Below are 12,521 nucleotides of genomic sequence, written 5' to 3'. Positions count from 1 at the left end.
CCACAATCCCGGTAATAATAATAATGTGAGTGTAGACTCATAGAGTGTACCCATCCACACTGACATATAATGTAGTTTGGATCTGAATAATAATAATATAGTGTAGACTCAAAGAATAGTTATCTACACTGCCGTATAATGCAGTTTGAATCTGAATAATAATAATAATAATAATAATAATAATAATAATAATGTGAGTGTAGACTCATAGAGTGTACCCATCCACACTGACATATAATATAGTTTGGATCTGAATAATAATAATAGAGTGTAGACTCACAGAGTAGTTATCTACACTGCCGTATAATGCAGTTTGAATCTGAATAATAATAATAATGTGAGTGTAGACCCATAGAGTACAGCCATCAATACTGTTATATAATACAGTATGCAAATCACTGGACCCCACTAAATTGGACAACTTTCGGCCTGTTTCCAATCTCCCCTTTTTGGGCAAAGTCATGGAAAGCGTGGTGGCCTCACAACTCCAGGTATTCTTGAGAGACACGGATTATCTGGATCCGGCACAGTCTGGTTTCAGACCGGGGCATGGTACCGAGACGGTCTTGGTCGCCTTAGTGGATGATCTGCGCCGGGAGCTAGACAGGGGGAGTGTGTCCCTGTTGGTGCTCCTGGACCTCTCAGCGGCCTTCGATACCGTCGACCACGGTATCCTTCTGGGGCGCCTTGCGGAAATGGGTCTTGGGGGCATTGCTTTGCAGTGGCTCCGGTCATTTCTGGAGGGTCGCACCCAGAAGGTGTCATTGGGGGACTCCTGTTCCGCACCACAACCGTTGACTTGTGGGGTGCCACAGGGTTCCATACTGTCCCCCATGCTGTTTAACATCTACATGAAGCCGCTGGGTGAGATCATCCGGAGTTTCGGGGTGCGGTGTCATCTGTACGCAGATGATGTCCAACTCTGTCACTCCTTCCCACCTGCTACTAAGGAGGCTGTCGAGGTCCTGAACCGGTGCCTGGCCGCTGTAACGGTCTGGATGAGGGCGAACAAACTGAAACTAAATCCAGACAAGACAGAGGTACTCCTGGTCAGTCGCAAGGCCGAACGGGATATAGGGTTACAGCCTGTGCTGGACGGGGTCGCACTCCCCTTGAAGGCGCAGGTTCGCAGCTTGGGTGTGACCCTGGACTCATCGTTGAGCCTGGACCCCCAGGTTTCAGCGGTGACCAGGGGAGCATTTGCACAGCTTAGGCTCGTGCGCCAGCTGCGCCCGTATCTCGGGAAGTCTGACTTGGCCACGGTGGTACACGCTCTTGTCACATCCCGCCTGGATTACTGCAACGCTCTCTACGTGGGGCTGCCCTTGAAGACGGCCCGGAAGCTTCAGCTGGTCCAGCGTGCGGCAGCCATGTTACTAACTGGAGCGGGTAGCAGGGAGCACACAACGCCCTTGTTGTCCCAGCTCCACTGGCTGCCGATTTGCTACCGGACCCAATTCAAGGTGCTGGTCTTGGCCTGCAAAGCCCTAAACGGTTCCGGCCCAAAATACCTTTCGGACCGCATCTTGGCCTACGAGCCCACGAGGACCTTGAGATCGTCTGGGGAGGTCCTTCTCTCGATCCCGCCTGCGTCACAGGCACGGCTGGCGGGGACGAGGGAGAGGGCCTTCTCGGTGGTGGCCCCCCGGCTGTGGAACACTCTCCCGGCACACATCAGACAGGCGCCCTCCCTCATGTCCTTTCGAAAAAGCCTTAAGACCTGGCTGTTCGAGAGGGCATTTAATTAAGTGCTAAGCAACAACATTACGGTAATGAGAACTGGAATGGTATAAGGAAGATGAGACTGGCTATGATTCTACTAAGAGATGAAGCGGATTTTTATGTAGTTTGTATTTGTCGTATAGTTATATGTTGTTGATACTGGTCTTTGTAACTGTCTTTTTATGTGTACTGTACACCGCCATGAGTCGCCCGTAAGGGCTGAGAATGGCGGTTAATAAGTGCATCAAATAAATAAATAAATAAATAAATACAGTAAATAAATAAATATTATGCCATTTGAATCCGAATAATAATAATAATAGTAATAATAATAATGGGTTGTTGTAGGTTTTTCCGGGCTATATGGCCATGTTCTGGAGGCAATTTTTCTCCTGACGTTTCGCCTGCATCTATGGCAAGCATCCTCAGGGGTAGCGAGGTCTGTTGGAAGTAGGAAAAATGGGTTTATATATCTGTGGAATAACCAGGGTGAGACAAAGGACTCTTGTCTGCTGGGGCTAGCTGTGAATGTTTTAGCTGATCACCTTGATTAGCATTCAATGGCTTGGAAGTGCCAGGGGGGAATCTTTTGTTGAGAGTGATTTTATGTGCCTATTTGTTTCCCCTCTGTTGTTTTGCTGTTGTAATTTTAGAGCTTTTTAAATACTGGTAGCCAGATTTTGTTCATTTTCATGGTTTCTTCCTTTCTGTTGAAATTGTCCACATGCTTGTGGATTTCAATGCCTTCTCTGTGTAGTCTGACATGGTGGTTGTGAGAGTGGTCCAGCACTTCTGCGTATAATAATAATTATATAATAATAATAATAATAATAATTCAAAATAACAAAAATGTGAGTGTAATAATATATATTATAGTAATAAGCAGTGTTGCTCTTTCCATCTCAGGCCTGCTTGGCCTCCCTTCAGAGACTAGGCCCGTTTCCAAGCGTTGCTAGGCGACGAGAGGTAAGGGAGGGGTCGCTTAGCAACGCTCACCTCCTCCCCTTCTTCCTCTTTCTCCTCTCTCCGTTGCTAGGCAACCAGCGCTCTCTTCGAACCCCCCCCCCTCCCTTCCTGAGACGGTCCAGCGCGTTTTCTCTTCTCCACGCCACGCCCCCTTTGGGTTTTTTTTTCCTTTTGCGCGGAGAAAAGCTGATTGACAGGAGCGGCTGTCCATTATTGGGATGGGAGGGGGGAGGAGGGAGGGGAAGCGTCGACCAATCAAGACGCGCGGAGGGGAAGAAGGGGCGGGGCCTGAGGGGGGAGGAGCCAGTCAGTCACTCAAGCGCCATCCATCCATCCTTCGCGCTGCTCTCGCTCTGCTCGCCGGCCGGGCCGCGTCACCGGCTGAGGCGCCGAGTGGGATCCCTCCGCCGCTGGAATCTCCATAGGAAGAAAGGGAGCGAGGCAGCGGTGACGCGTCCCTCCGCCGGTGACCTTCCGCCGCCGGGACTATTTGGCGGATTGGAACCCAAGGAGTGGAAAGCAGCGAGGCGATGGAGGGAGCCCGGCTGAGGCTGAGGCGGAGGAGGAGAGGAGCGCGCGGAGGAGCACGAGCAAGAGCGGCCGCCCCGTGAGGAGGAGGAGAGGCGGGGAATGGTGCTTGCTTGGGCCCAGAGGGCAGGCCAGGAGAAGCGCCTCTCCCGCCAAAGACGGGCCTCCGGGGCTGCCCCCCCTCCCCTCCTGATAAGGGCCACACTTCCCGTCCCCTCCCCCTCCTGGTAAGGGCTTCTCTTCCTGCCCCTCCCCACCTCATTGGGGACCCTTCCCCCTCCTTTTTAGGCCCCCACTTCCTGCCCCCTCCCCTCCTGGTTAGGAAACCACTTCCTGCCCCTCCCCCTCGTGGTAAGGGCCCCACTTCCTGTTTCCCTCCTGGTCAGGGATCCCCTCCCCTTCAAGGTTAGGGAACCACTTCCTGTCCCCTCCCCTCCTGGTTAGGGACCCCCTCCCCCTCCTGTCAAGGGTCCCACTTCCGGTTTCTTTCTGGTTAGGGAACCACTTCCTGTCCCCCCCATCCTGACTAGGGATCCTCTCCCCTTCAAGGTTAGGAGCCCACTTCCTGTCCCCTCCTGCTTAGGGACCCCTTTCCCACCTGTTAAGGGTCCTACTTCCTGTCTCCTCCCCCTCCAGGTAAGGGCTCCACTTCCTGTCCCTCACCACCTCATTAGGGACCCTTCCCATCCTGGTTAGGGCCCTACTTCCTGTCCCCTCCCCTCCTGTTCAGGGTCCCACTTCCGGTTTCCTTCTGGTTAGGGACCACTTCTTCCCCCCCCTCCCCCCGTTAGGGACCCATTCGCAGTCCCCTCCTGGTTAGGGACCCCTTTCCCACCTGTTAAGGGTCCCCCTTCCTGTCCCCTCCCCTTCTGGTTAGGGACCCACTTCCTGTCTCCTTCTCCATCTGGTGAGACCTCTTTCTCCTGTGCCCTTTCACCTCTCGCCTCCTTTCTCTGTCTCTCTTGCACCCCTTTTTCAGGGGACGTGGGACAATGCGGTCTTCTTAGTCCCCCGCTTCTTCCTTCTGGGGGACAAAGGGTGATGGTATCCCACTGTTTAGCATCCTGCCCCGAGGCTCTCCTGCTCCTTCACGTGAAGGCCTAATAACCCCTTTCTAGGTTCTCCGCTTTAACAGCCCACCCGGCTCCTTCTCTTCTCCTCCTTCTCCTGGTTGCGCTCTGACCAGGGGAAGGGCCCGTTCCCGCTGCCCCCGGGCGGCCGCCACCGCCAGCAGCATGGTGGAGAAGCGCTGCCCGCGGCTGCAGAGGGAGAGCGTCTACCGCTGGTTCTCGGAGCTGCCGTCCCCGCAGCGGGTGGAGTTCCTGTGCGGCCTGCTGGACCTGTGCATCCCGCTGGAGCTGCGTTTCCTGGGCGCCTGCCTGGAGGACCTGGCCCGCAAGGACTACCACTCGCTGCGGGACTCGGAGATCAAGGCCAACAACCCGGCCGACCTGGGCAGCCTGACCAACCTGACGGATGAGGTGGTGCGCAGCAAGCTGCTGGTCTCGCTGGCCCTGCTGGGCTCCTCGCACCGGGAGGCGGCCGGGGTCCTCTTCCGCACCCTTACCCACATCGACTCGGTCATCCACAACTACGGGCTGCAGCTCAACGAGGGCCGGACCGGGGACGAGTTCCTGCTGCTCTTCACCATGGCTTCCAACCACCCGGCTTTCAGCTTCCACCAAAAGCAGGTCCTGAGGCAGGAGCTCACCAAGATCCAAAACATCGTTGCCAGCACCAGCAAGAGCCCCGGTGGCCCCGCGTCAAGCTCCATGGGGACGTGTCCTGGCTGCCACAAGGTGGGTAGGAAGGAGGCCCTGGAAACGGCTCTTCCAGACTCCTCAGTCACGCCAGGATGGTTTATTATTACCCGTATTCTTCTTCCTATTATTATTATATTTATATCCAAAGGAGAATCAAAATGGCTTGACATAAAAGCATTAGTATGCAGTTTAATATATACAAACATCAAAACAATTAACCACAAACAGCATTAAATTCACAGTTGAAAACCATCAAAACATACTCAAAGTTAAAAACCACAGCACCCCCTGCCTAGATCTGAAACACCTTCATCTTGAAAGCCTGTCCAGATATGAAGGTTTTGGCTTGCTTCGGGATGGACAACAGGGAGGGGGGGTATTCTGGCTTTGCTGTGAAGAAAAAAGGACTTCCAGAATTGAGGGGCATTTGCCACTGAGAAAGAAGGAAGGCAGGAAGGCCCTGTTTTCTCTCGTTCCCAACAGTTGAGGTGGAGGTGGGACTGAGAGAAGGGCCTCTCCTAAAGATCTCAGGGTGCAGGCAGGTTCGTACAAGGGGATTTGGTCAGTCAAATTGCCCAGACCTGAACCATCTAGGTCAGGGGTCCACAAACTTTTTAAACAGAGGGCCAGGCCACAGTCCCTCAAACTGTTGGAGGGCCAGATTATAATTTGAAATAAATAAATAAATTCCTATACACACTGCAAAAACACTGAAAAATACAATAATTAAAATTAAGAACAATTTTAACCAATCTAAATTTATTAGTATTTCAGTGGGAAGTGTGGGCCTGCTTTTGGCTGTTGAGATAGGATTGTTGTTGTTGTTGTTGTGTGCTTTCAAGTCGTTTCAGACTTAGGTTGACCCTGAGCGAGGGCTGGGTAAATGACCTTGGAGGGCCGTATCTGGCCCCCAGGTCTTAGTTTGAGGACCCCTGGTCTAGGGCTTTAAAGGTCATCACCAGCACTTTGAGTTGCTGGTTTGCTGGGATCAAGTGCCAGACACCTGTAGTTTTGCCAGTGGGAATAACAAATCCACCTCTCCTCCCTTTTTTCTCATCCACATGGCCTGTGGAAAATTCCTTCCTCTTTTCATTTGGCTTGTTTATTCTAGTCAGGCCTCTTCAACCTGTGTCCCTCCAGGTGTTTGGGCCTTCAACTCCTGGAAGCCCTAGCAAATTTGTTCAGTAATCAGGAATTCTGGGAGCTTAAGTCCAAAGCACCTGGAGGGCCACAAGTTGAAGAGGCAGCTCTACATACTCATCTATAAGTCTAGAAATTTTGGCAAAAAATCAACTGAAATAAACTGTGTCGACTTATCTATAGGTTAGTGTGAGTACTGTGCATCATCCAGAAAAGGACCCATCGCATTCTCTGAATACAGTAGCAAAAGGCAAGAGCTTAGTTCGGGCATGGGCAAACTCCACGTTTTCCTCTAAAGTTTGTTCGCCATGATTCTTCAGATGCTCCATGGCAGAGAGAGTAGAGGTTGGTGCTTCTTTAAGGTTCTCCCAGAATGGACTAAACCTGGCATGGGCAAACTTGGTCCCTCCAGGTGTTTTGGACTTCAGCTCCCATAATTCCTAACAGCCAGTCCAAAACACCTAACAAAAAGTAATTTTGACCATATCAGAAGTATGAAATATTCAGGGTCTGTCCTTTGGGGCTTGCTGTACAGAATTTGTATTCTGACCTATTGGACCAGACACAGGTCTCCTCCTTTCTAAGAAGAAGGTATTTGAATTGAAGCTTCTATCACATGGAAGTTAAAATTCACCTTGCTGAAGTACTGATTTGCCAAGATGAACCTGTTGCAGATGATATATGAAAGCAAAACACCACAAGTAGCTCTGCATCTCAGTACATCTTTCAAGAAAGAAGAATCTCCATTAGTTTTTAATTGGGATGTTTACAATCACACTATTTTTAAGAATGAGGCTTCAGCTTGTGGAATAAACTTGCTTCCTGAGATCAGCAGCTAGTTTATGTATGTATTTATGTTTACATTAAAACATTGGATTACATCTTTGGCTCAGCAAGCATGTGAACCATATTCTGAAGCAGTGCTGCTTATATGGCACATTCATGCCCCAAGTATTCTTGCATACACAAGCTGGTCTGCACACTGATACAGTATTCTGTTCAAAGGGACTGAAAGCAACTTTGCATGTTTGTATGAAAATATTTCCCATTAAGAGAGGAAATGCAAGCCTAGTTTGTAGTTCAAGAATGCGAGAAATACCATATATACTTGAGTAAGCCGATCTGAATATAAGCCGAGGCACCTAATTTTAGCACCAAAAACTGGGAAAATGTATTGACTCGAGTATAAGCCGAGGGTGGGAAATGCATCCAATACTGGGAAACTTCAAAAATAAAATAAATACCAATACAATTACATTAATTGAGGCATCAGTAGGTTAAACGTTTCTGAATATTTACATAAAACTGTAATTTAAGATAATACTGTCCAACTCTGATTAAATTATTATTCTTCTATCTAATGTATCCTTCCAATAATCACCATAGTTTATTGTAACTATACATTTTGGGTAAAAGGTTGTGGGCATATGAATAAGGCAGTGGTTCTCAACCTGGGGTACCCAGATGTTTTTGGCCTACATCTTCCAGAAATCCTAACAGCTGGTAAACTGGCTAGGATTTCTGGGAGTTGTAGGCCAAAAACATCTGGAGACCCCAGGTTGAGAGCCGCTGGAATAAGCAAAAGTTGGAAAGGGAGTGGAAAAGAAGGACTGTAAATGGGAAAATGTTGAAATGGGAAGTGGTGGTTGAAAAAATGGGAAAAAGAGGTGGCTGGAAAAGTAGGACAGATTGGGGTGGGAGGGGGCAATTGGGGAAGGGGGAATGACTGAGGTTTGAATGGAAGGATGGGAAAGATTGGGATGGGAAGTGGGGCTGAGAAAGTGGAAAAGACCTCAGTCTAGAGTAGGGGTCCTCAAACTAAGGCCCGGGGCCTGAATGCGGCCCTCCAAGGTCATTTACCCGGCCCTTGCTCAGGATCAACCTAAATCTGTAATAACTTGAAAGCACACAACAACAACAACAACAACAACAGTAGTCCTATCTCATCAGCCAAAAGCAGGCCCACACTTCCCATTGAAATACTAATAAATTTATATTTGTTAAAATTGTTCTTCATTTTAATTATTTTATTGTTTTTAAGAGTGCGTAGGGATTTATTTGTATTTTTTTCAAATTATAATCCGGCCCTCCAACAATTTGAGGGACTGTGACCTGGCCCTCTGTTTAAAAAGTTTGAGGACCCCTGGTCTAGAGTGTTAAGGTGTGTGTGGGTGGGGGGGGGGGGGGTTTCCCTGCTTTTTTCCTTCCTTCCTTCCTTCTCTTCAATTCCTTCTTTCTCATCTTTTCTTTAGCCTAACTTTTCTCCCACCTCCCTTCCTTCATCCTTTCCTCTCTTTTCCTTCCTTCCTTCTCCCATTCCATTCTTCTTTCTCCCCTTCTATCCAACACTCCATACATCGTGCTCCGGAATTAATAGGGAGATGCTGCTTCTGAGGAGCTCCCACTTTGCAAAGGAGAAGGGTGGTGGTTATGTGCCCCTTTCTCTCTCATTTTGGGGGCAAGGGCCACCGAGAGAGAGAGAGGAGAGGAAGGAAGGTGCGCAAGAGAGGGGAAGAAGAAGGAAGGCAAGTGCACGAAAGAGGAGAGAGCTGGGTTGCTGTGCAGAAAGGTGAAGGTCCTGGCAAGAAGGTGTGGGGCTGAAAGAAGAGCTTCTTTTGGCCCCACACCTTCCCACCAGTACTTTCACTTGAGTATTAAGTCAAGGGAAGCGTTTTCAGTCCTTTTTTTATAAACTAGGCTTATACTCGAGTATATACAGTACTTCATGCAGTAAGCAGGGCTTGCAGGAGCAGCCAGAAACTGTGATGAACTGTTGTATTTGATATGCGGGATGTATTTTATTCACTGGACCAAATTTGGCACAAATACCCGATATGCCCAAATTTGAATACTAGTGGGGTTGGGGTGGATTGATTTTGTCATTTGGGAGTTGTAGTTGCTGGGATTTATAGTTCACCTGAAATCAAAGAGCATTCTGAACTCCAGCAACAATGGAATTGAACCAAACTTGGCACACAGAACTCCCATGACCAACAGAAAATACTGGAAGGGTTTGGTGGTATTGATCTTGAGTTTGGGAGTTGTGCATCACCTACATCTAGAGAGCACTGTGGAGTCAAAACAATAATGGATCTGGCCCAAACTTGGCGTGAATACTCTATAGGCCAATATATGAACATTGGCAGAGTTTGGGGAAAATATACCTTGGCATTTGGGAGTTGTAGTTGCTGAGAGTTATAGTTCACCTACAGTCAAAGAGCATTATGAACCCCACCAATGATAGAATTGGGCCGAACTTCCCACACGGAACCCCCATGACCAGTATTGAATACTGTGTTTTCTGAATCTTTGGCAACCCCTCTGACACCCTCTCGCGACCCCCCCCCCCCCGGGGTCCTGACCCCCAGGTTGAGAAACGTTGGTTTATGTATTGTTAAGTATCCTGATGAATTATCTGTTTCCTTTTTCACCTCTCTCACACATTTGCTTTGAGCATGTTAGAGCATTATATTTGGCATCCATTGGGATATGGCTTAGGACGTATGAAACCTCTTCTAACTAGGATTTAGAGACCGTTTTCAAAATAATGGTTAAGGGACAACATCTGGATAGTGTTAACGATAAAGAACGCTGTTGAGTCATATTGTTGTATACATACTTAAGTCTAACATTGCAAGTTAAGATTTGTTGAGAAATTGGCAGGGAAGGAGAATCAAAAGGCCACAGGGAATCCATTTAAAACATAATACAAAATGTGGTGAAAAATATATCCAAATAGACGCTAAACAGTTAGCTGAGATCTAATACTTGCCAAAATATTTTCCAAAGAGTTGGTCACGTTAGTTTGTTGAAGCATAAAAAATAAAAGTGGGGTAGGAAACAGTGAGAGGAAGCCCTATGAGGAGCGGCTTAAAGAGCTGGGCATGTTTAGCCTGAAGAAGAAAAGGCTGAGACATGATAGCCATGTATAAATATGTGAGAGGAGGGAGCAAGCTTGCTTTCTGCTGCCCTGGAGACTAGGACGCAAAATAATGGCTTCAAACTGCAAGAAAGGAGATTCCATCTGAACATGAGGAAGAACTTCCAGACTGTGAGAGCTCTTCAGCAGTGGAACTCTCTGCCCCGGAGTGTGGTGGAGGCTCCTTCTTTGTAAGATTTTAAACAGAGGCTGGATGTCCATCTGTCGCGAGTGCTTTGAATGCAATTTTCCTGCTTCTTGGCAGTAAGGGGTTGGACTGGATGGCCCATGAGGTCTCTTCCAACTCTATGATTCTAAGGGGCCTGAGGATGTTAGAAATTGTGGAAGTTGAAGTCCAAAACATCTGGAAGGAGGTCCAAGTTGGTCCAGGCCTGGTGTAAAGTCTGGCATGGATCATTTATTTTCCATGGTTTTGTTTCCCAATGTCCCCCTTTTAATTTTAGCAGCACCAGGTTGTGGTCAGAGAAGGCCCTGTCTAGTATTTCCACTTGGGGCCTGAGGTTGTTAGGAATTGTGGAAGTTGAAGTCCAAAACACCTGGAGGGCCCAAGTTTACCCAGGCCTGCTCTAGCACTACAAGCGGAATAATTTCATGACGAGTTTTTCTGGATATTAATTCATTGCTTTATGCTTCTGGAGAATTGGGTTAATGCTGTATTCATCCAACCTTCTACTGAAATAAATGCAATAGGTCCCAATTAGATTCACTCTTCTGACATCTCATTTTCCTTTGTGTTATCCCTAAACTTTCAGTATGTGATGAAAATATCTAAATGGGAGTTAGTTGGATTCTTTTCATGGGGAAAGGGTTTAACTGTGATACAACTGGGAAAGTGATGACTGGGGCAGAGATATCTTTAAAAAAAATGTTTGATGTTCTAATAGGAGTTGAAAGATTTCTGTCAAAAATAACAAAGGAATGTCCCTGAGCATATTCATAAACTGGTGCTGTACTGTGCATGTGTTTATGTAACTCAGGTATGGTAAGACAGGTTGGGAAAGATAGAGAACCTGATGGTGGCATCTCCCCTGGCTTTCAATCTGCTTCCAAGCTAAATACAAAGGGCTGGTCATTACTATAAAGCCCTAAACACTTTGGGTTCAGGCGATTTGTCCAATGGCATCTCCCTATATAAGCATTTCTCAACCTGGGGGTCGGGGCCCCTGGGGGTGGTTGCAAGGGGGTTTCAGAGGAGTCACCAAAGACCATCAGAAAACACATATTTCTAATGGTCTTAAGAACCCCTTTGGCAGAGAAGGGGTTTGAGTCCACAGTGCTCTCTGGATATAGGTGAACTACAACTCCAAAACTCAAGGTTAATGCCCACCAAATCCAGTATTTTCTGTTGGTCATGGAAGTTCTGTGTGCAAAGTTTGGTTCAATTCCATCATTGGTGGAGTTCAGAATGTTCTTTGATAAATTCCAGCAACCACAACTCCCAAATGACAAACACAATCCCCCCAAACCCACCAGTATCCAAATTTGGGCGTGTTGGGTATTTGTGCCAAATTTGATCCAGTGAATGAAAATACATCCTGCATATCAGACATTTACATTACGATTCATAACAGTAGCAAAACTACAGTTATGAAGTATTTACAAAAATAATTTTATGGTTGGAGGTCACCACAACATGAGGAACTAATTAAGGGGTCGCGGCATTTGGAAGGTTGAGAACCACTGAACTATATAGACCATCTCATGCACTGCGGTCAGCAGAGGGGGTCCTGCTCTCGGTCCCACCTCCATTACAAGCTTGGTTGGTGGGAACGAGAGAGGGGGTCTTCTCTATGATCGCTCCCCATCTCTGGAACTCCCTCCCCAAAATAAATAAAAAAGGCTCCCACCCTCCTCTCCTTAAAAGGCTCTTGAAGATGCACTTTTGCACTTTGGCATGTGAGGAGGAGGAGGACTAGTTGTTCTTGGGTACACTTCAAGAACAACTATAATCAGCCAATTTCCATTTATTTAAATTGTTTTTATTATTTTAGATATTTTAATGTTGAGTATGTGATTAGTGTAACCTGTTTCTCTGTGATTATGTGTATCTTTTTTTAAAATTTTGACATCAATTTTTATACAATAAGTTCACTATCATTATTATGTTTTTTTTTTCCTTTTGTCTGGACATTAAATGTTTGCCTTTTGTGTCGTAAACTGCCCTGAGTCCCCTCAGGGAGAGAGGGCAGTCTATAAATAAAGAATAATAATAATAATAATAATAATAATGATAATAATAATATTGTATTAGTTATTGAAAGTGAATGGAAGATCTCTGTAGTCAGAAAGATGTCAGGGGGTGCATTGGTTTTGGGTATAAGTGGATGATAAGCCATAGTTTATCGGAAACTTGTTGCACTAACAGGAGAACTAGTCATCTAGTTTTTTTTCTTGTTAGGAGTGACTTGTGAAACTGCAAGTTGCTTCCGGTGTGAGAGAATTGGCTGTCTGCAAGGACGCTG

General features: G+C 47.1%; 1 protein-coding gene across 1 annotated transcript in view; it reads left to right on the top strand.

The window, feature by feature from the left end:
- The first annotated feature begins 3,013 nt into the window (after nt 1–3,013).
- ZCCHC14 (zinc finger CCHC-type containing 14) overlaps nt 3,014–12,521 on the top strand; it is a 53,731-nt gene continuing 44,223 nt past the window's right edge. The window contains exon 1 of the mRNA XM_060788489.2: nt 3,014–5,015. Within this exon, the coding sequence (XP_060644472.2) occupies nt 4,452–5,015 (564 nt within the window). The 5' untranslated portion in view covers nt 3,014–4,451. The remainder of the gene's footprint in view (nt 5,016–12,521) is intronic.

The sequence above is a fragment of the Anolis sagrei genome, chromosome 8 (assembly GCF_037176765.1).
Source record: "Anolis sagrei isolate rAnoSag1 chromosome 8, rAnoSag1.mat, whole genome shotgun sequence".
Taxonomy (NCBI): Eukaryota; Metazoa; Chordata; class Lepidosauria; order Squamata; family Dactyloidae; genus Anolis; species Anolis sagrei.
The sequence above is the reverse complement of the archived record's forward strand: the minus strand, read 5'-3'. Positions and strand labels throughout refer to the sequence as shown.